The 21,821-nt window shown below is 47.5% G+C and overlaps 1 protein-coding gene and 1 long non-coding RNA gene across 5 annotated transcripts in view; one reads left to right on the top strand and one right to left on the bottom strand.

The window, feature by feature from the left end:
- Positions 1 to 8,811: 8,811 nt before the first annotated feature.
- LOC135254965 (uncharacterized) lies at positions 8,812 to 10,176 on the top strand. The gene is made up of 6 exons (XR_010330006.1): positions 8,812 to 8,903; positions 9,098 to 9,271; positions 9,511 to 9,576; positions 9,610 to 9,665; positions 9,809 to 9,906; positions 10,138 to 10,176. It is a non-coding gene; the product is annotated as an uncharacterized LOC135254965 (long non-coding RNA).
- A 694-nt stretch (positions 10,177 to 10,870) lies between these two features.
- LOC135254963 (leucine-rich repeat-containing protein 28-like) overlaps positions 10,871 to 21,821 on the bottom strand; it is a 37,040-nt gene continuing 26,089 nt past the window's right edge. For 2 of the 4 annotated variants that reach the window (XM_064335597.1, XM_064335599.1), the window contains 2 exons: positions 15,866 to 16,025; positions 14,684 to 15,505 (listed from right to left, as the gene is read on the bottom strand). In XM_064335597.1, coding sequence (XP_064191667.1) covers positions 15,385 to 15,505; positions 15,866 to 16,025 — 281 coding nt within the window. In that variant the 3' untranslated portion in view covers positions 14,684 to 15,384. The other 2 variants (XR_010330005.1, XM_064335598.1) reach the window with 2 other exon arrangements.

Below are 21,821 nucleotides of genomic sequence, written 5' to 3'. Positions count from 1 at the left end.
ACATTCCCATGTTGTGTGCATGTATTTGTTATTTGTTATTCACAGCCTTGATCGAACCAAAAAGACAGCATAAAATAAATTTTAATTCTCAAACATGTGGGCAATATTCTTTAATAATGATTGAAGAATGATATAATATATATATATATATATATACCCAAAACATTGGCACAAGTATTCACTCCTTTTTTCAGAACTTTTTGTGCACCCTCCCTTAGAGGTGATGAGAGTCAAAACACTACTCATTGTCTGTAGTGTATTTTTAAACACATTGGGCGATCCATGACAACTCCTCTGCACAGAATGTTTTGGGGTCTTTCCGATTCTTTGGTCCACACTTGTGGACTGCCTTGTTTTTGTAAGTGGTGCCCACGACACAGCCTTTGAGCAAAGAACAAAATACATTTTTTATTTTTCAGGTAAGAGATCTTAGTTGCCCACAATAACTTTGATTCACTTTGATACAGTATGCTGTGTTTTCCCCTCTTCTTTCTGCAGTATAGATTCACGCTGAGGTGTAAATTATGCGTTGCAGAGGTGTAAGGATATGGTATATCAGAGTGGGGTGTTGCTAAGGCTGGTAGCAGTGTGAACTGCCACAGGGCTTGACAGCTGTCTTCTGTTCTATTGGGTATTAATGATGTGGGTGGGGGGGGGGGCGGTGGGGGTGAAGAAGTCAGGACTGAATTTTAGCCAGTCTGGGAAAGTGGAGTTTTGTGTTGTATGCTTGCCATCACACCCCCGCCACCCCTACACCACACACAAACACACACGCTTACATACGTACTACATGTCCGCACACACATCCACTCTCCCACACACAAACACTCAGGAACACTCACACCCACACACATGCACACACACATCCACTCTCCCACACACAAACACTCAGGAACACTCACACCCGCACACATGCACACGCCCAGCCTCTCCTGGCCTTCATGGTCACAGCAGCCAGCACCCTGTCAATGTCCTGTCAGCGCAATGCAAAGAATGCCTCAGGAGTGCAGCCGGCCAATCAGAGCGCACAGGAGGGGCTTTCGTGCGTGTGTGAAATACCGTCCTGAGGTCCGGTTCACTTGTCCTGAACTTTGCTCACAGTTACCCCATTAGCAGCTGTAACGGCTTGACTTTGTCAGTGGCACAATCATTTCTCGTGAAGACACATACGCAAGCCGTGAAATGATATTCCTTAGAAACCTCTTCATTGTAAATGATTTTCAAATATTGAAACACTGCTACTGCAGGCACTACAATAGTTCTAGTGCATATACAGTTCGCAATTCCATATTCAAACATGAAATAATGCATGTTCCTTATGTCCATGCCTTAATACAGTGAAGCCTGGCATGTGTTGCAATATGACATTTAAATGAAAAAAGGATTTGCGCATTAATGTGTGGTGTCATGTGCTCAGAAAGTTTGGGAGCTGCTGCTCTGGAGTTAATCCAAGGTACTAACCCAGGATGGCAGTACAGAGCAATGTGACTGCTTACAGCAATAGAGTCCTTTATGAAATAAAGGGAGGGAGGGATAAACACCAGTGGCCAAGCAGCCAAAGACCCTTCATACGAACTCCATCCACCCCTAACCCCCCCCAAACCCTACCCTCCACCCGACATTCTTCTCGTTTCTGTCCTTTCCGTGGAGCGGAATCTCAATCTCATTTGTGGCCATTAGAAAGCGACCTGACCCTTAGCTGCCGCGACCCACTGAGCGCAGAGGTGAGGTGAAGGCCGCGCGATGGTCACGCGAAGGTCACGCAGAGGTCGCCGGGCGCTCCCGAGCGCAGGTCGGCCGCCTCGCCTCGCTGAAAGGAAAAAGGAAAGACTTCGCTAAGGACCGGGGGGCGAAACAATTAACCGGACCGCTGCACGGCGCACAAAAGAGGGCGGGAGGACGGCTCGCGCGTCCCCGCCCCGTCCACTCTTTCTCCTGGAGTCCTTCCGCCTTCGGGGCCCAGGGAGAGCGAGAGAGATGCACCGGAGGGGCATTCGGTCGTCAGATCACGGGAAGCAGTGATTTTCTTTCCAAGGTATTGCCTCGAGTCAGCTGGACTGAGATAGCTCACTTACTGTTTCCGAGATTGTGTAACTCTTCCAGGTAATGTAAGAAATGCAACAACGGCGACCTTTAAAAAGCAGCCTAAGACATTTAGCATTGAATGTAATCTATATATGTAACCGACTAGTTTCGCATTTCACTTACACAACCTTTACGTTTTTACATTTATTTGCACAGCTATATGCAATGAAGTAATATACACCTCAGGTTACAAGCCCAGTTCCTACTACATGAGCAGGTCATGTATTAGGGTGCACAGAAAATTGCCCAGTGTTAATTAAACTCATAATTGTTTTTGACTCTTCCATTGCCAGTGGACACCGGATGTGAAGAGTGCCACATAAAAACAGAGCTGATTGATTGATGCTGGCCACAGCCATTGTGCTGGTAAATCAGTATATAACGTTTAAAAACAGTTTATTTTGGATGTTCTCGCTGTGGAGGTGAAGAAAGTGGTTCTTCTGGCTGTTCTTCCAGTGAGTGAAAAAACCCAGTGGTCCCGGACTTGCTGGACTGCGTCTTTGCCCAGTTCCCGGTCCTAATGGGCCTGCCTTGTGGGCAGAAGGTTCAGGATGCTGTAATAACTGGGGAGGGTTCTGGGGTGTCACACCAGGGCTCGAGTTACCACGGAGACTTCCCCGACTGTCCCACCGTTCCAAAGTCAATTTTGGACAACCTAACCCAACCTGCTCCCCACCCCTCGAACCCTTCCTCACCATCTCTGTTGACTCTTCTAAAAAGCCCATTAAAACAGGACAATGCTCGATGACAGTTAAAACCTGGAATTCTTTCTCGTTCTTTCAGAATACCCCATTGTGTAGTACACCGCATTGTATTTTTTTTAAAAGAAAGAAACAACACAATGGTCGCGGGTCCAGACTCTAAAAATATAAAGGCCTTGAAAAATTGCCATGGCCACCCAAGGCCTGGATCCATTGTCGTTCCCCTGCTTTCCTGTTACGTTATTGCATTATTTCAGTTCACCTTGATGTGTCTGGGGTTTTCGGTGGGGGGGTGGGGGGAGTCGGGGTCCCTCTCAGGAGAGAGTGGGGGATGAAGCAGAGAAGGATGGAGAGAGGGATTGATAGAGCGGAGTGGAGATGTACGATGGCGCCGGTAGGGGACCCCTATCCCAGGTGACTGCGGGTGAATGTGACCCGGCTCACATTCGCCCGCAATGTACAGACAGCCCTCAATTCCACCTCATTAATAAATAATCAGATCAGAGGCGGGGAGGAGGGGGCAGAGCGGAGATTAGCCCTGCCCATGAGCACTGCGGGAAATGAGCTACCCAGAAGAACGACATCGGAAAAGCTCAGAAGATAAAAATGGCTGCCTCTCAAAAATGACCAAAGAGGGAAGATCAAGCTTGCCTGAATAATGAGAAGTGCAGGTGTGTCGGTATAAATGCGTGTGTGCGTGTAGGTTCACACTCCACAAGACACGATTAGTCTTGATAAGATTCACAACCTGGATGTGAGAAACTGGATTTTGAAAAATGATGCAACTGGAAGCAAACCTTTAAAAGCTTACAAAATGAATGTCATGTAATTAATGTAATATATACAGTATTGTGAACCCAAGCAATCAAAGAAACAAAGAATGCAGAAAGAGGAAATACGGGCACCACCCACTGCTTCGCGGTGAGCTGATGTGTTCTCGTCCTGGGTCATTTGCGGACAACTTGTACTTTCTAAATGAATCTTTCATGCAAACTGCATCCGCTCCATGTAATGACTCACTCATTTGGTTCCTATATTCTATTTGTTGGCAACCGCTATTAAGTAGACCCTCAGAATATTTCTGTTTAGAGAAAGATGTATGGCTGTGTTCCAAACCTTATACTTGTGTTCTACCTAAAGTGTATAGCAGGCACGAAGGGTCATGTGATCAAGTGTGTTCCAAACTGAAGAACGGAACAATAATTTCTCTTTGTGTTCTTGGGAGGACTAAAAAACAAAGTGCACTCTGAATCAGACTTTTCCATGCTTTCCCTTCCCAGTAGCCAGTCTATTCTTTATTTGAGGGCAAAAAAGAAAAAAATAATTTTTTACTCAGCCAAAAAAAATGGATGACAGAAGGCAGGAGGATTTCACTACCAAGTGTAAGTTTATTTTATTCATAGGTTTTTGTAGTGTCGATGTGATTCTTGCTAAGGTTAGGGGTCAGTAGTGCTGACATCAAAGTACAAGTATATTTCAAATTGAATGGATTTTCAGCGTTCTTACACTCGATAAGTGGTCCTGTAAGTGTACCTGGAGGTGTGTTCCAACAGGAACATGAAAAGACAGAACACAGTATACAGTTTTGAACACAGCCATATACCTATGAGCAGGGCAGACATACTAAAAATCTCATTGACGGGGAGTCACTGTATTTATAGGCCTATGTTCCTATAAAAAAATGTTCCTGATCAAATCTGCAAAATATTTGCAATTGCCAATTAATTACAAATACAATATTTTACTTGTAGATTTGTTCTGCATATAGGCCCAATTACAGTTGATCTATCTATTGATATATTTATTCATAGTGCCTCAGCTGTTAACTGTTAAAATACAAACAACCCAAAGGAATGAGAAGTTACTGTAAGCCCATGTACTGTATGATAAAGAAATCATGATATACAGTACTGTACCACATCATTTCAGAGCCTGAACAATGTTACATTAGACTGCATCATGTAATATTAATAAAATCATAGATGGTAGATGGTACTTTTAATGGTACTTTTAAAATTCATATTAAATTTGGCCAAATTTCATTTTGCTATGGGATTTAAGTACCTACAATGAATTTGCTTGTGCCAAAATCAGGCACAAGCAAATTAAATGCACCCATGTCTCATTTTATTTAATTAAAATACATATATATGTGCTTAAACATCCCTTTTATGTTAAGATAGTGAAGGAGGGGGAGGTTAAAATTAGTTTTAACATCAGTGAACAACAGCTTGCTGGCTGCACAGGCTTTGCAGTCACAAAAAATCACTAAATAAGGGTTAGCCAAGTCTTAGCATGAATCCACCTTGCATTAAGTGTTCGTACTGAACAGACCACCAGAGTAGGCTATATTTAATGCAGAAGGAAGTGTGACGATAGTGTAATTCAGTCAGTTTGGATTTTTTATTTCCGCATGCATTTTGCGATGAAGGAGAAATTGCTTTTTTTAACCAATTAAGTTAAATGCAACAAATATTGAAATATATAAAGGTTTAGAAAGAAGACTGCAATATTGTACAGGGCAGTACAGGAAAGCTACATCTCAACAGTAAGATACACAAGGCTTTCTCCCTGTGCATTACTTAAGCGCACGCAAATAGAAGGTCATTCATATCGGAGCATGCTGGGAACTCCCTTGGTTTTCCGTGCTCTTGAGCACGACGTACTCATTGTGCAGACTGATGGATCAGCCCTCCCCACATACAAACACACACACACGTGCACAAACACACACACACACACTCTCTCTCTCCCCCCACTGTGCCTGTCTGTTGGGGCCAGGGCTGGGTGTTGACTGCTGTTATGGTATCACATTACAGGTTGATCAAACAATGGAGCCCCCGCACCACCGAACCCCGCCCCCCTCCCCCCCACCACGCTCCCTGGCCAGCTGAACAATGGGGTTCGGCGCAGAACACAGCCCAGCAAGAGAGCGAGAGAAGAGTGCATGTGCATACGAGTGCACATCTGTATGGGTGTGCGTGTGTGTGTGTGTGTGTGTGTTAGTGTGTTAGTGTGCGAGTCCACGTGTGTTTGTGAGTGACTGTGAGTGGGATGCCACCTTCGTAGGCTCAGAGGACAGGGATTTCATTAAAAGCAGCTGGATTTCAGGAGAGCTGGGTGGGGTGGCGACAGGGGTAACTGTGCCAGAGGGTCAGTGTCTGCTGTACAAACTATAAAAAAGGATGTGGAGACCAGGGCTGTTTCCATCCAGAGCAGTGGAGGGGGGGGGGGCAGGGTCAGGGACCACCAATCAGGGGTGGCCCGACAGGGCACCATGGAAACAACAAGCTCAAACATGCCCCCAGCGGCCCCTCGGGGGCCTGTGGCCCTCTCAGGGACAGCCGAGCGGCCCGACGGGGGCCACGCCCAAACAACGCCAGGCTGGCCTCAGCGTGTGTGCCTGGCAGTTTTAATAAGGCCCCTGACGCGCATGTAGATGCGCATGTGCACACGGACAAGGACACGCACACACACGTGCGTACATTGTAAGAAGCAGGACGACACACTTGTAGCATGACACAATGACATACTGTATATATATATATATATACATTTAAGTGGAGTGAGGAAGACAGCTTCATGTGAGGTGGAGCTATTGCAGTCATCCCTCAGTGAATTCTTGTTCAATACAGGCAATGTCAAGCAGTTTCCATACCACATCCGTATTGGATTTATACACATGTACAGAGAACTGCATCCACAGCCACCTCCCTCCTCCATGTTCACAATTTCTTTCAGCCTGAAGGCGCACCCCTGACGAGAGATGGAAAATCCAGGCTCAGAAAGTAAAAGTCCTCTCCAGGATTTCGTTCCGAGAACCTGGATTTGCTCATTAGCACGATTCTTCAGCCAGGAGGTAGAATTAATTAGTGAAATCAGCTGGCCGAGTTCATAGGCGGGAGGAACACATGGCAGGAGTCCTGGACTTTCCACCTCTGCCCCTGACCCAGGACAAATGACACCAGGAAGGTCTGCCCGCCGCCACGACACGCTCGCCCGCACGCGTGCGCACGCAGACGCTCTCACGCCGATGGGCGAACACTCCCAGTCGCAGCAGTGCGTTGCTGGGTAGGAGTAGAAATGGGGAGAGATGAGAAATGAGTGGCTCACTGGGGGGCTCTCCTCCCAGCTGGGGTGAGTGGGCGGCTGGGTGGGAGAGCGGGCGGCTGGGGGGGGGGGGTGGAGTTTAAAGGTTGCATGCAACACACAGATCACATGGCAGAAATGCTGCTGGAGTTGGGGGAGTTTGATAATCAGAGGAGAGGTGTATTTCTACCTGATGACAATTATTAATCTGTGCGCAGGGGTGGACATGCATTACTTGTGCATGGATATATTTAATTTTATATTTAAGTAACGCAGCTCTCATCCCTTCTTTCATACATACTTTATTTATCTGTGCCACCTGCAAAGCAAAGCTAAGCCTCCCCCATTTCCATTGCAGTTTATAGATAGATTTATCTGGGAGGCAGTTAGTAACAACTGTATTTCAGCAACCTTGCTACAAACACGTTAGTGTATTTTCACCCATCTGTCCAAGGGTAACTGAAACATTACAGGGAGGAACTAACACCGGCCAATTTCAACAGACTAACTTTTGACACCTTTATGAACACCCACTACACTACTGCTATGCAGAGGGTAATTAACACTCCAGTACATGCATACCAAACCAAAATGTGTCATCATATATGTGCTACGGATCTATATCAGGCATGTACCCAGCTCAATGTAAATACATAATAAATCGGGATTATGTTAGCAAGGACGTGTAATGCCAGACTTCAGCTGACAGGAAGTACTGGGAATAAGAAACAGACCCCATAACCCATATCCTGTGAGGGTATCTATCCCATTAGCACAGACCCATGTGCACTGTACACTTTGGCTCTCTGCGAACTATTATACACCAGAACCAGTACTTCATACTTCAGGGGTTAACCAAGGCTGAAAATGATCGGGGAAGATGTCAACTTTTAACATTGGGGGTTATATTTATTTGGATTTAAAATTTGAAATGTCATAACTGAAATATGAGCTGATGTAGATGAATACATACTTCATGCATTTTGATGTATGATGTGATATGATATGCTACCTTGAAGTTTATTGCCATTACCATTATGTTTGATGTGTTAACCAGGGCTTAAAATCATCAGAGTAGAGACAATTTTGAACACCGTCACTGGGGTGACATTTAATCTGAGCCTGAAATGCCATGACTGAATACTGATTATGGAATATAACTGCACGGCACAGATGAATTCATATACATATGCCATTTTTTTTCGTACGGCTGCTCAGCTTGATTCAAAGCAGTCGCGGCGCTGAGGTAATGCCTGCTGGGCTTCCTGTCTGAGCGATCGGAGACCAGCCCGATCCCTGGCGCACCACACCTGGCTCAATTAGCACGGAGCATTTTAACCCTCGAGACGCCAGTGCGACTGCTGTAGGTTCCCGGCAGGCTTAAAACAAAAACATCTCTAATATTCATAAAAAAACCACGATGTGTTTCGTTTTAATCGTGTTATTCTATAATCAATTTTCCATATCTATAATGGTGCTCATTCATCCTCATTCATTCAACTGTACACACCATGCTAAGTCACTAAATCAGAGCACGAAATAAGAGAAACAATGAAAAGTAATGTTTTTTTCTGATAAACATATCAGCGTACACACCCAAGTACATACTGGACATATATAAAGGTATATCCGCAACACACACGCTAGCACCAAGTGCACTGAGCAAAGACCACCTTTTTGTCTGTAAAAAAGAAGGAAAAGCAAACGCCCGTAGACAAAGTAAAAGACTGCAGTTCTGGAACCAATTTTATTACTGCATTTCACTGATAGTCAGTCAAGTCTCAGCCCCTCTGGGTAGGAGAACATCAAAACCCTCCTCAAGAACCAAACACAAAAAAAGCACATATCATGAATAATTCACCGGTCAGGGAAAAACCACCACGCCACTTTTAATCTCACAGACCAAACTCTGATCCTCCTATAGCAAAGTGGTTGTTCTGGAGTACAAGCTCTAGAAACAGCTCTAGTAAAAATTAGGGGAATCCGGGAACATTGGTCAATAAGTGTCAGTGGAGTGTTAGAAGGCGGGTCTGTGAGTGTCAGTGGTGCATTAGAGGGCAGGCTGTGAGGGTCAGTGGTGCATTAGAGGGCAGGCTGTGAGTATCAGTGGTGCATTAGAGGGCAGGCTGTGAGTGTCAGTGGTGCGTTAGAGAACAGGTCTGTGAGTGTCAGTGGTGCATTAGAGGGCAGGCTGTGAGTGTCAGTGGTGCGTTAGAGGGCAGGTCTGTGAGTCTCAGTGGTGTGTTAGAGGGCAGGTCTGTGAGTGTCAGTGGTGTGTTAGAGAACAGGTCTGTGAAAGTCAGTGGTGCGTTAGAGGGCGGGTCTGTGAGTGTCAGTGGTGTGTTAGAGGGCAGGCTGTGAAGGTCAGTGGTGTGTTAGAGGGCAGGTCTGTGAGTGTCAGTGGTGCGTTAGAGGGCAGGTCTGTGAATATCAGTGGAGTGTTAGAGGGCAGGTCTGTGAGTGTCAGTGGTGCGTTAGAAGGCAATTCTGTGAGTGTCAGTGGTGCGTTAGAAGGCAATTCTGTGAGTGTCAGTGGTGCGTTAGAGGGCAGGTCTGTGAGTGTCAGTGGTGCGTTAGAGGGCAGGTCTGTGAGTGTCAGTGGTGTGTTGAGGAGGGCGAGGCATGTGTAGAGGAGGTCAGTGGTGTGTTAGAGAACAGGTCTGTGAGTGTCAGTGGTGTGTTAGAGGGCAGGTCTGTGAGTGTCAGTGGTGTGTTAGAGGGCAAGGCTGTGAAGGTCAGTGGTGTGTTAGAGGGCAGGTCTGTGAGTGTCAGTGGTGCGTTAGAGGGCAGGTCTGTGATATCAGTGGAGTGTTAGAGGGCAGGTCTGTGAATGTCAGTGGTGCGTTAGGAACTGGGTCTGTAGAGCATTCTGTGAGTGTCAGTGGTGCGTTAGAAGGCAGTTCTGTGAGTGTCAGTGGTGCGTTAGAGGGCAGGTCTGTGAGTGTCAGTGGTGTGTTAGAGGGCAGGCTGTGAAGGTCAGTGGTGTGTTAGAGGGCAGTTCTGTGAGTGTCAGTGGTGTGTTAGAGGGCAGGTCTGTGAGTGTCAGTGGTGTGTTAGAGGGCAGGTCTGTGAGTGTCAGTGGTGTGTTAGAGGGCAGGTCTGTGAGTGTCAGTGGTGTGTTAGAGGGCAGGTCTGTGAGTGTCAGTGGTGTGTTAGAGGGCATGGTCTTGTGGAGTGTAGTGGTGTTAGAGGGCAGGCTGTGAAGTGTCAGTGGTGTGTTAGAGGGCAGGTCTGTGAGTGTCAGTGGTGTGTTAGAGGGCAGGCTGTGAGTGTCAGTGGTGTGTTAGAGGGCAGGTCTGTGAAGGTCAGTGGTGTGTTAGAGGGCAGGTCTGTGAGTGTCAGTGGTGCATTAGAGGGCAGGTCTGTGAGGGTCAGTGGTGTGTTAGAGAACAGGTCTGTGAGTGTCAGTGGTGTGTTAGAGGGCAGGCTGTGAAGGTCAGTGGTGTGTTAGAGAACAGGTCTGTGAGGGTCAGTGGTGTGTTAGAGGGCAGGTCTGTGAGCGTCAGTGGTGTGTTAGAGGGCAGGTCTGTGAGTGTCAGTGGAGTGTTAGAGGGCAGGTCTGTGAGCGTGACTGCACAGGCTAGCTGAGTACAGCCACACACAGAGATGCTCCCCTGCCAGCTCAAACGAGGGCAGGGCGGGACCGGGGCTCTCCTGCATCTCCATGGCGCCAGTGTCTGCTCTTCACACTGGGCCTCTGTGGAGAGGGGCGTGGCCTCGCGGGAGGGTCTGCTGTGGACCGGAACCCACACCAATGGACCCGTCTCAGTGGTGGGGGGCGTGGCTTCTTTATGTGCTCTCATGCGCTCTGATGTGGCGGCGAGGGTAAAGGCAGGGGTGGCAGGGGGGGCCAGGCCACATGGGAACATCCACACATCTGCCCCCCCCCCCCCCCCACCCTCACCTAACCTGACCTGAACCACGGGACAGAGATGGCTTTCACTCACACACCCAGGTGCATCATGGGAAAATGGGGAGCCAGGGTGTGAACCCTGTTATTTGTTTTTTTTTTTTTAAAAAGAAACCAAAGACCCTGTGGGCCACAACCTTGTATTTCCAAATTCCAAATGAAAACAAATGAGAGAGAAAAAAAAAAGAGCAGACAGGGCTCTCTCCTCGGCTCTCCCCTTTTGTCGGCTAGCCGCGGGCGAAAAACCTTGCCTTTTTTAGGCAGGCGCGAGCGCCGCCGGCAGATTGATGAGGCCCGCGGCCTTTTTTTCCACGGTCTTCGGGGGCCCCTAAAAGTTCCTGCGCAATCACCTGGATGGAGGTGAGCGAGCGATCGGGCCCGTGTTTAACGGTGCCCGTCCAAAGAAAACAGCGCTTGTTATTACAGAGAGCACGCCAGACTCCTCGAAAAATAAGCAATTATTCATGTTTTACCGCCACAGCTTCCCCCCCACTCAGAGTACAAATGTCCAAAGGTGAATACACAATCGAGCCGTTTTCACCGCAGGGGTAGCATGACATACACGATGCACAACGCAGACAGTGAATGTTCTCTTTCTTCATTGGAGCTGGGAGAACCGTAGCTCGGGTTTTAGTGTGGTACAATACATATCCGAGAAAAACAACAACACGAGCCCCACTCAAACGATGCAGAGGTGTCAGACGACTCGATAAGCCACTTATCTGAAAAGAGCAGTATTTTCACAATCATTGTCCCTTCAGTCCTTCATTGCCAGACACGAATACAGTTATTGAGCAGCAAAATCCTTAAAACGGTGGTGACTTTTGGTGAATCTTTTTTCGACCACAACACTAAACTTACAGAACTTCAAGAAACTTCAAGAACAGCGAATGTTGTTCTGGCATCCGATTCCAGTTGTCCTGTTTTGCAAAACAGGGTTACAATCTCTGAAGTTGGCCATCAGTGCCACCAGGACTATAGGGGGGAGGACGATGCATGATGAGTCTTCAGCTATGAAGGCGCCATCACGCCAGGTCCAGAGCCAACTAGCGCCACCTCGACCAATCAACTAGCTCTGATGCCTCGGCCAATCAGTGCGCTTACCGAAATGCAGGTGAGATCTTTCAGAGAGATCATCGCGTGGCTCCTGACTGATGGACATTCAGATTTCATGGCCAAACAGGTAATATAGCAATCACTTCAAAATATATTAATTTATTAGTCTTTTTTTTTTGTTTTCTCCCTCTTGTTCAGAAAAAACACCAATCCATGTCCAAAACCTATTTCAAAATCAGATTTTATCATCACTTAAATGAAGTATTTATATATTTATACAAATCATCCACATTAGGCCAATGGAAAAATGGCAAGGGGAGCAAAGGCGCAGTTGCATCCTACGACCAGGAGGGGCACTGCTGCCGTACACTTTGATTAAGGTACTTCGGGCCAGATTAACTAAGGCCTTAGCACATGCAAAACCTTTTAGCACAGGCAAAAATAATTCCACAACCAAACTTTGGTGCGAAACAAATAGCATGACCAATCATTGGTCATGTTATTGGTTTTGCGTGCGTAAAAAGGTTTCGCACATGCGAAAGGTCTTAGTAAATCAGGCCCTTAACTTGTATTGCTTCAGTAAATACACAGTACATACAATATGTCAAAATGCCAGTCATCCTGGACAGGAGGCAGCTGCAAAATGAACAATACAAAAAAGCTACCTTCTGGGCAAATGTTGCATTCAAATGGAAACACAATTACAGGGAGCAGTGCAAATCTTATGGATAAAAAATATCCCGTCTCTATAAAACTTATAAACAACTGCTTTATGATGAATGTCAAATTGGATTTTAATTTATTTACTGTTTAAACTATCACTTCTGTTTTCCACATTAGTGTCGTGTTTATAAAATTTATTTGTGAAGTATGAAAATAAATTCTGCGAGGGAACCGAGAGGGAGGAACCTTTTGTACAAGAGTGGGTGATTGTGTAAAAACGAGGGCGATGGCCAGGACGAGGACTCATCTGCAACCGTGCAACTCAGCTGTGACTGCATCATCGATCGTTCTCATTGGCTACTGTTACGGATCCGCCCAGCCAATGTCGTCCTTCAGTGTAAAAAAACTGCTACCGAGGACATCTGACATGGCGTAGGGAGATCCAGTAAGTTCGTGTTCGTGGACTGGTCAAAGTGCGGTTCGGTCAACTCCGGTCAAAGTGCTGATTGGAATCCAGCCTTTCCTCAGGAAGTGCTGAGAGGACTTCATGTCAGGGGACCTCCGCTCTGGTTGGCGGCAGAGAGGAAGTTTCGGGGTGCATTAGAGGGAGGAGGGCTGTCTCTCCCCCCCTCACCTGACCCCCCCTCACCGTGGATCAACTCTGGAGGTCAAACGTCCGCACGCACTGGCTAGAGCAGCAGTACGCCACAAAGCTCACTGTGGTCCTGTTAAACAGAAAAAAAACAGGCAAGTTAGTTACAGGGCCACCACTTAGAGGAGGATCTGATCGTGAAGAACCGTAGCAAAGAGATGTGATTGACAGAGAGGGCTGTATGACATCACAGCTCAGAGGGTTAGGGTTAGGGTTACCAAAAATGACCGCGCAACAGCGATCGTCAAAGACCACAGCACAGAGGTAACGAACGCAATTAACCGCAGCTCAGAGACGGTCACCATCGCAGACGACAGTGACTGCGCACAGGACCACAACGCAGAGACGGCAACTGCGCGTAAGACCGTTCAGAGAAGGCAACCTGGAGGGACGGCTCAGGAAGAGCACCTCGTAAAGACCACATCATAGCGCCCGACAGCAGAAGGATTCACTGTGCTGGTACAAGGCTGGGTCCTAGCAGCACCTGCTGTGGTTACAGCTTTTTACATCATGGTGCTATTTAACCCCCACCCCCCACCCCCCTCCCCAGCCCAAACAAGCATCCCCACAAGTGTCTCTGATGTTTTAACCCCTCCACAAACTATAATATAACTGCAGAATGTTTGCTCCGTTTCCCCTGTAATGTACTGATATTGTTCTTTAATGACTTGTGATTGTATGCAGATCGTTTTATGTAATACAATGTACTTTGGGACTTCCAATGGAAAGCAGCCTTCTGGCTAGCCCGGGTACAATGCATCAACGCGTGGCTGCCCCAGAGTGTTTATAACTGCACATTGCCCCAGATGAACAAACAGATTTCTAACAAATAAACGGGAAATTAGGACCGGGACAGGAGCCGCCATCTGCAGCCAATCGCGGCCGTGTTCACCTCGGCCCCCCGCCGAGGGACCAATCGTGCCGCGCTGTGCCGCGCCGAGCGGGGAAACTTTCCCGCCAGCCGTTACGAGACGAGGAGCCCCGTCTCCCGGGAAACGGCGCTAATGAAGCCATTAACCCGGACGCTCCGGCTGGGGTCGGCGGAACGAGCGGAAGCTGCCGGGAAACGCCGCCCGGCGTCGGCACGGAAACCAGCGTTGTGAACCGGACGGCTGCGCTGGAGAGGGAGCATGCCGGTGCATTTGGGGGAATTTTTTTTTTTTTTTGGAAGGGGGGGGTGGAGGCAGTTAATTAACCAGCAGCACGGTGACGACCCCCAAGACACCTCGGTCCCAGAGACAGCGGGGGCAGCTGGAACCCCGCTGAAGCAGGACGGCAGATGGAGGTTCTCCCCTCGCGCTCATCTGGCTGGTTGCCTGGGTGATGGCGGCGTGGCGGGTTGGAGGGGAGGATGCTGTTATTTCACTACGCTGGGCATGCCGGGGTGCAGACTCCCAGCGTGAAGCTGTGCGCCCCCTGCTGGCACAGTCAGAGGGCACTGGCAGCGAGTGCTACCCCATTAGCCCTTACTCTGAAACCCCAGCCCAAACGCCAACATCTGCACAGATCTGCATCTCACCTGTACCCTTCTGCCCCAAAATCTGAACTCAAACATCTACTCAGATCTGCATCTCACCTGTACCCTTCTGCCCCAAAATCTGAACTCAAACATCTACACAGATATGCATCTCACCTGCACCATCATCCTGCCCCAACACCTGAACTCAAACATCTACACAGATCTGCATCTCACCTGTACCTTTCTGCCCCAAAACCTGAACTCAAACATCTACACAGATCTGCATCTCACCTGCACCATCCTCCTGCCCCAAAACCTGAACTCAAACATCTACACAGATCTGAATCTCACCTGCACCATCCTCCTGCCCCAAAACCTGAACTCAAACATCTACACAGATCTGCATCTCACCTGCACCATCCTCCTGCCCCAAAACCTGAACTCAATCATCTACACAGATCTGCATCTCACCTGCACCATCCTCCTGCCCCAAAACCTGAACTCAGTCATCTACACAGATCTGCAGTTCACCTGCATCTTTCTACCCCAGACCCTGAAATGAGCATCAGAGGCTCATGGAAGAGAACAGGACTCGTTTCGGTGGTAAGTGCGATGGAATGCGTGACTATTGTGGCTCACGAAACGAAGAAGGCTGATGAGTCACTGGCTCGTTGTTTCTTTATACGAGTGAACAAAGAAAGTATGAAATTAGATTAGTGGAGGAATTCTTCCTCGTTGCCATGGTCATTGTTGTCAGGGAGAGAGGGGTTCATTGCCACGGTTGTTGTTGTCGAGGGGGAGGTTTGCATTGCCGTGGCTGTCGCTGTGGGGAGTGGAGCGCGTTGGCATTGTTGTTGTCAGGGGAGAGGGTCACATGGTTGTGGTTGTTGCTGTTGGGCAGAAAGAGGAGTGGTGCAGTGGCTGTTGTTTTTGGGGGAGGGAGATGGGGATGCTGCCACGGTCACTGTGGCTAGGGGTGAGGGGTGTGTTGCAGTTGTTGTTGGGTGGAGAGGGGTTTGTTACAGTGGTTGTTGTTTTTGATGAAGACAGATGGGGCCGTTGTCATGGTCACTCTAGCAGGGGGTGAAGGGTGTTTTGCAGTGGCTGTTGTGGGGCAAAGATGGGTTTGTCGCAGTGGCTATTGTTTTTGGTGAAGGGAGGTGGGAACGTCGCTATGGTTGCGGTCAGGGGGAGAGGGGAGGGGGGTGCTTTGCCGTGGCTGGTGCTGGGGGGAGGGAGGGTGGAGGTACCTGCGGTGCACCCCCGCCAGGGCGGTCTCTCTCAGGGGGAAGAGTTTGGGGTAGACGATGGTAAACATGGGCTGGCTGCAGCGGTGGCAGTGACCCAGGGGACAGCGCAGGAGCTCCAGCAGGCTCGTGGGTAACGAGATCGGGGGCAGGAACTTCACATCTGGGAGGAACAAACCATAACAACAAATCAACAACCCCCACACCTACTGTTCACCCACAACATCCACGTTAGGGTCTGAGCAAGCCAGAAAAAAATGACATGCAGCCTAAAATACGATTATCTTATAATCCTAAAACATGAATAGGAAAAGCAACGGTTTATTATTTATTCATGTCACACCCCATTCATTCATACACAAATTAATGAAGAAACAGTACTTCAAAATACAAATATAAAGCAAGGGACATCCATGGAAGTATCTGCAAATACCTGTATTGATACTGAACCTCCATTCTGTCATGACACAAATCATTCTTGATAATTCTGGGCTACAACACAATTTCATAAATCCGTATATTATAGAACACCTAATAAGTTTCTTAGCAATGTTAGCATAGTAGAAGGTTGGTGTTTACGCCACTTGTATTTATAGCATTGGTGCTGCAGAGAAAATATGATGCTAAAGAACAAATAAATGTTCCCTCATACCACCTCGTGCAAAATCTCACATTTTATTGCCAAGACCTTCATTTGAGCGTGCTTCACCTACTCAAAGCGTAGAACTTTCCCCACCAACATATTTATATTATACATGCCAGATTAAACAATCAGCACTGTTAATAAAAATGTACTTAATACAGAAATGTAAGATTTGGCAAGAGGTTGTGTGTGGGAGTATTTCTCTACTTTTAGTAATGGTTGCCGATATCTCAAAGCAATATGGCTAAATTATCTTGTGTGTGAAACTGATAATGACTGGTTGAATTTTAACCATTCATATATATATTTTAGAGAAGCCTTGAGGTAAACTGTTCAGTAGAAACTGAACAGTTTTATACTGGACACCATGTAGTCTTTATAGAATGCGTTTGATTAATAAAAGATTTGTTCTGGCAATGTCAGATATAAGTTGTCTTTGACCATTTTTCATTGTATTGGGGAATGTCACATGATTTATCCATTTTGGAGTAAAATTCTGGAATCTGTGGGAAATTGACTGGAGTTTATATTACCAACATACCACAGAACAAAAACACCAAACATGACAAATACTGAATACTCAAATCTCCAAATATGAAAGAATCGGTTGATTCAATGATAGAAACAGCACCATGTAAAAATGTTAGCTGGGACTAGGGATACAAAGGAAATAAAGTGAAGAAAACATGCCTGCATTCTTGGAGTCAAGTAACAAGCTATAGAAAACTGATACATTGGCAATAAACCAAAAATAGAGGCATGTAAATCTAATGATTATTGTAATCATTTCTTTGAGATCAAGTAACATTCAGGAAAAAATACATAGCTGTGTCAGGGATGGCTGTACTGACTTGGCATTTGTGTAAGTTAGACATGCATTGTATCTTTATTTAGTTTCCACCCAGTCATCTTTTACAGTATTTCATTTTATTTTATTGCTAATAGCCGTGCTGGATTTCACAACCTCTATGCTGTACAATACCTGAAATATACAACAACAAAAAAATTAATTTGAGGAAAAATGAAGAAGAAACAGACACATCTTCCATTCCCAGTAAATTTTCACTGCAGCATGCTTAGACGGATCAAACAGCTGGGGTTGGAAATTTGAACTTCAAGCGTTCTGGTTTTGGCCAGAAAAAGGGAGACAGAGAGATGGAGAAGGAAAGTGAAAGTGACTTTTTTACTGCGCAGTCCATAATAATGAGACCCACATAACCAAAATATATTATCCAGCCATGCATAAAGGTAGCAGCAGCGCACCCATACACATAAGAAATAAAAGAACATGTCCAAAAATATATATAATAAATTTGAAAATAAAATAAAAATTGAACACTTACAAAGATGAATAAATGCAAACTAAAAATAAATAATACAAACACGTGGAGCAACAAAACAAAAAAAGAGAGACAATTCCAGCTCTCTTCCCTCACTTAGCACTGGCATACTCCTACTCTCTATAACCCCAGGAAGCCTGTGTACATTTTTCACACATTTATAGCATGGACAATCTCCGTCTAATTAGCCCCTGAGAACACTTAGAGGGTCCAAAAGAACAGTACCAAGGTTATTACTGCACCGCTTACTGAGTAAGCCAATGGCTGACTTTGCCCTGTGCAACAAAAACTTGAGCACATATTCCGCTGTTATGGAAAAACAGATTTTGGCCAGCGTATGAAAAGTACATGAGGGTAAGCCATCGCGCAAAGCAATGCAGCTCTTCTCAAGCGGTCATAAGACCCCTTCCGGCCATGACAAGAATGTGAAACAATCAACAAGAATGTGAAACACTTGGGCCTGTTTGTGGCTATTCCTCCATGCATAACCCTCCACTGTAGATCACCTGACCTTTAGTCAATAAGGGGATTATACAGGCTAGCTACCTTTCTGGGAAGCGCCAAACCATAGAAAGTCAGGCCAATTTGATGGTTATTGGTCCCCGGAGAGTGTGCAGGTCTAGAACATTGACCAGATGGTGTAAAGGGCCCTCTTTCCAACATCGCTGAACAAGACCAACTGTGGCATCCTACTGGACAAAAAAACAAGTCCTCCTCGTCTCTCCAATCCCTGAGCTTGGCTGCCCCCACTACCTCAGAGGGGGGTTTCTCTTCAGCTTCCACACATCCCCCCCCCCCCCGCCCCGGGTGAATGGCGAGTCACAGGCAGGGAAAGCAACAGCCGAGCGGTTTTCCTGTGCCTTCCTTGACGACAACTGTCCCTCCGTCCTCCAGCGGCGGGCACTGCCGATGCCTGCCCTCAGCGGGCCAGTCCTCCCGCTGGCGGACTGCAAGGTCTGGGCGGGCAGGAACCCATTAAAAAGCGGCTCGTTCGTGACCCACAGACTGCTCTCCCGGCAGTTGAGGGTAATAGCTTGACGGGCCCGAAGAACGGCACAAAAGAACGAGGGTGATTCCCCCCCAGGCACCGTCCCCCACGTCAATGACAAACGTGCTTGTGCAGCCCCATTTCTCAAACCCGTCTCAGGAGAGCACGGGCCAAATCCATCCACTTTCTGTGATGTTTAGAGCCTTATTAAGTGTTGGCCAAGTAAAGGACTGGTGCCTTCAGCCAATGCTGTCCAGATCAGGAAAAAAAAACCTGGTCTTCTGGAAACCTAGTCTTCTCAATCATCCCCACCAACCATGAGGACCCAAAACTTTGACCCACTGCCAAAGAGCAAAAAAGCCATTAAGTTGTTTATGAATCAGGACTCCCCTGTAAGATCACTGTAGCAACCACTCTCATCCAGAGAGCACGGCCACACACCTTCTCTACTATCCATCCATCTATCCATTATCTATACCCGCTTATCCTGAGCAGGGTCACGGGGGGTGCTGGAGCCTATTCCACCGCGCATTGGGTGAGAGGCAGGAATACACCCTGGACAGGCCGCCAATCTATCGCAGGGCACACGCACCATTCCTTCTCTACTAAGCCCTACCAATTTTTCTACAGTCACCTATACCAAAAAAACACACACAATCCGAGGGAGAGATAAAGCAAGAAACAAAAAAAAGATCTAAAAATCACACCCTGGTCTTTAGACCGCGAGTGAACATCGTCGGGCCGGTTCCTCTGATTTAACAGGAAGCCAGGTGCACTTTAGCACAGGACGCTGGCCGCGGGCTCCGGCCCTCCTCTAAAACTCAGCGGGCTTCCACGGATGCCTGCTGGGTCGGGCTAAACGACTGTGAAATTGCAAGGCTGCCTGGTATGCTGTGTCAATTAGCTCCGAGCAGGTTCGAGCAGCAGCGGCACAGAGCCACTGTAATGAGGCCCATATGACTGCGCTCACCACGCAGGCTGTCGTTACAGCAGCCCGCCTCCGGCTAGCCGGCTAGCCTGCCACTGCCAAGTCCTGCCACTGTGACACGCATCCCAGAATGCCGAGCGTCAGTCTCTTATCAACGACATAAACATAAAGAGAAGGTCAACCAATAGCATAATTATAAAATGCTTTTTCAGGCAATCCCCATGGTAACAGGTGAGGTACACACATCTGTACACACTCTTGGCTGAAGAGCGAGTCTAGACGGCCCGGGGGAAGGGGGGGGGGGGCTGCTGGGATGAGTGGCGTGGCCTGTGAGGGCATCAGAACCCCCATGACCTGGATGAGGTCATCCCACTGTTGTGGCGAGACGGACATGTGGCGGGTTATTTTTTTGCGCCTCGTCTCCAGACGACGCCGCGCGCTGCCAAAGACGGCCCTCTGGGCCCCCTCCGAACACATGCATCGAGTGAAGCTCGGCACCCACACGTGCAGCTTCCTCCCTCTGTTCTCCTGCCATTCACAAAAGGCAGTCAAGTGCTTAACCGCGTCAACACCTCGCAAAGCTCGCCAGCTTCCCTTTCAGGAGAGACTTCAAAAAACATTCTTCATTCTGAATTTCAGAAAAGAGGTAGACCAACTTCAGAGGAAGAAATAATCACATTCACGTGTACAAGTTTTTACAAAAAGTTTACCTGAGTAGAAAGTCCAAAGATGTAAAAATTAATGGAAAAAAAACCCAGGGTTGGCATTTGGTTGGACATGCCAAAGATTTTCTTATTCGCAAACAATGACTTGGAACACAGATGGCATGCATGAGGTTCTCAGGTTTCTTTTCACTGACATTTTCCAGGAACTTCTAATCAATTTTAACCTTTATTATATAAAATGAAATCGTAAACACACGGCATAACTGCTGATAATTTTCCATCAGCTTCCCAGGGCCCCTTTAAGCCAAATAGCATAGGGAAATTGTTTATCTTTAGATTTTAATAATCATCAGGCTGTAGTGGGATCCTCCACATATGCGAAACAGGTGAGTCACCGTTTCATTTAGAGGCCATTTACATGGTTCTGTGTGTGTGTGAGTGTGTGTCTGTATGATTGTGTGTTTCTATGTGAGCGTATGTGCATGTGTGTGCGTGCGCGTGTGTTTCTCTGTAAGTGTGTGTGCGTGTGTGCGTGTGCATTTGTGTATATGTGCGTGTGCACATGTGTGTGTGCATGTGTGCGTGTGTGTGTGTGCACGTATGTGTGTATGTGTGTGTGCGTATGTGTGTTTGTGTGTGTGCGCGTATGTGTAAGTATGTGTGTATGCTTGTGTATGTGTGTTTGTGTGTATGCGCATATGTGTGTGTGTATGTGTGTGCGTGTGCATGTGTGTGTGTGTGTGTGTGCGTGCGTGAAAGTATGTGTGTGCGTGTGTGTGCATACACGTTGTGTTTGTGTTCAGCAAGTCTGAGGCGGGGCGGCTCCACTGAGTCAGATGGAAGGCAGACGGCTTACCCGCGCAGGGCCTGTGGCTTCCTCATTCGTTAAAATTTCTTATCTGTTTACGGGGAGCGCAGAGAATGGCAGACCGCATGCGGTTTGATTAACTAAAGATAAAGCGAGTAATTAAGCCATAACGCATATGCGCAGAGATGCGCTCCTCCAGCTGTGATTTGGGCTGGAGGTGGAGTGGGGCTGGGGGGGGGGGGGTGAGTCACGACTAGCGGTGCCGTCTCTTCCTCGCAGCCAATGGCGGGTGCCGGGAGAAATTCAGGGCGCCGCGAGTGGCCCCTCCGCGCTGTCGTGCCAACTACGCTGTCGTGACAGGAGAGAGAAGCGGAAACAGGCCCCAGTCTCTACCGTCGTGACTGAGCCTCGTTTTGGACAGGATGTTCGTGCCTGAGAGACCCAGAGAACTGGGCGTGCAGAAGGGGTGCGTGGGCAGGAAAGTAACGTTTTTAAAATAGTTGAGTCAGGCAGGTTTAAAGCAGGTGAGCAGGGAGGGTTAAGGTAGGTGAATGGATGCAGTCTCATACTTTGATCAGAAGGCTGTA

Source organism: Anguilla rostrata, chromosome 5 (assembly GCF_018555375.3).
Source record: "Anguilla rostrata isolate EN2019 chromosome 5, ASM1855537v3, whole genome shotgun sequence".
Taxonomy (NCBI): Eukaryota; Metazoa; Chordata; class Actinopteri; order Anguilliformes; family Anguillidae; genus Anguilla; species Anguilla rostrata.
The sequence above is the reverse complement of the archived record's forward strand: the minus strand, read 5'-3'. Positions and strand labels throughout refer to the sequence as shown.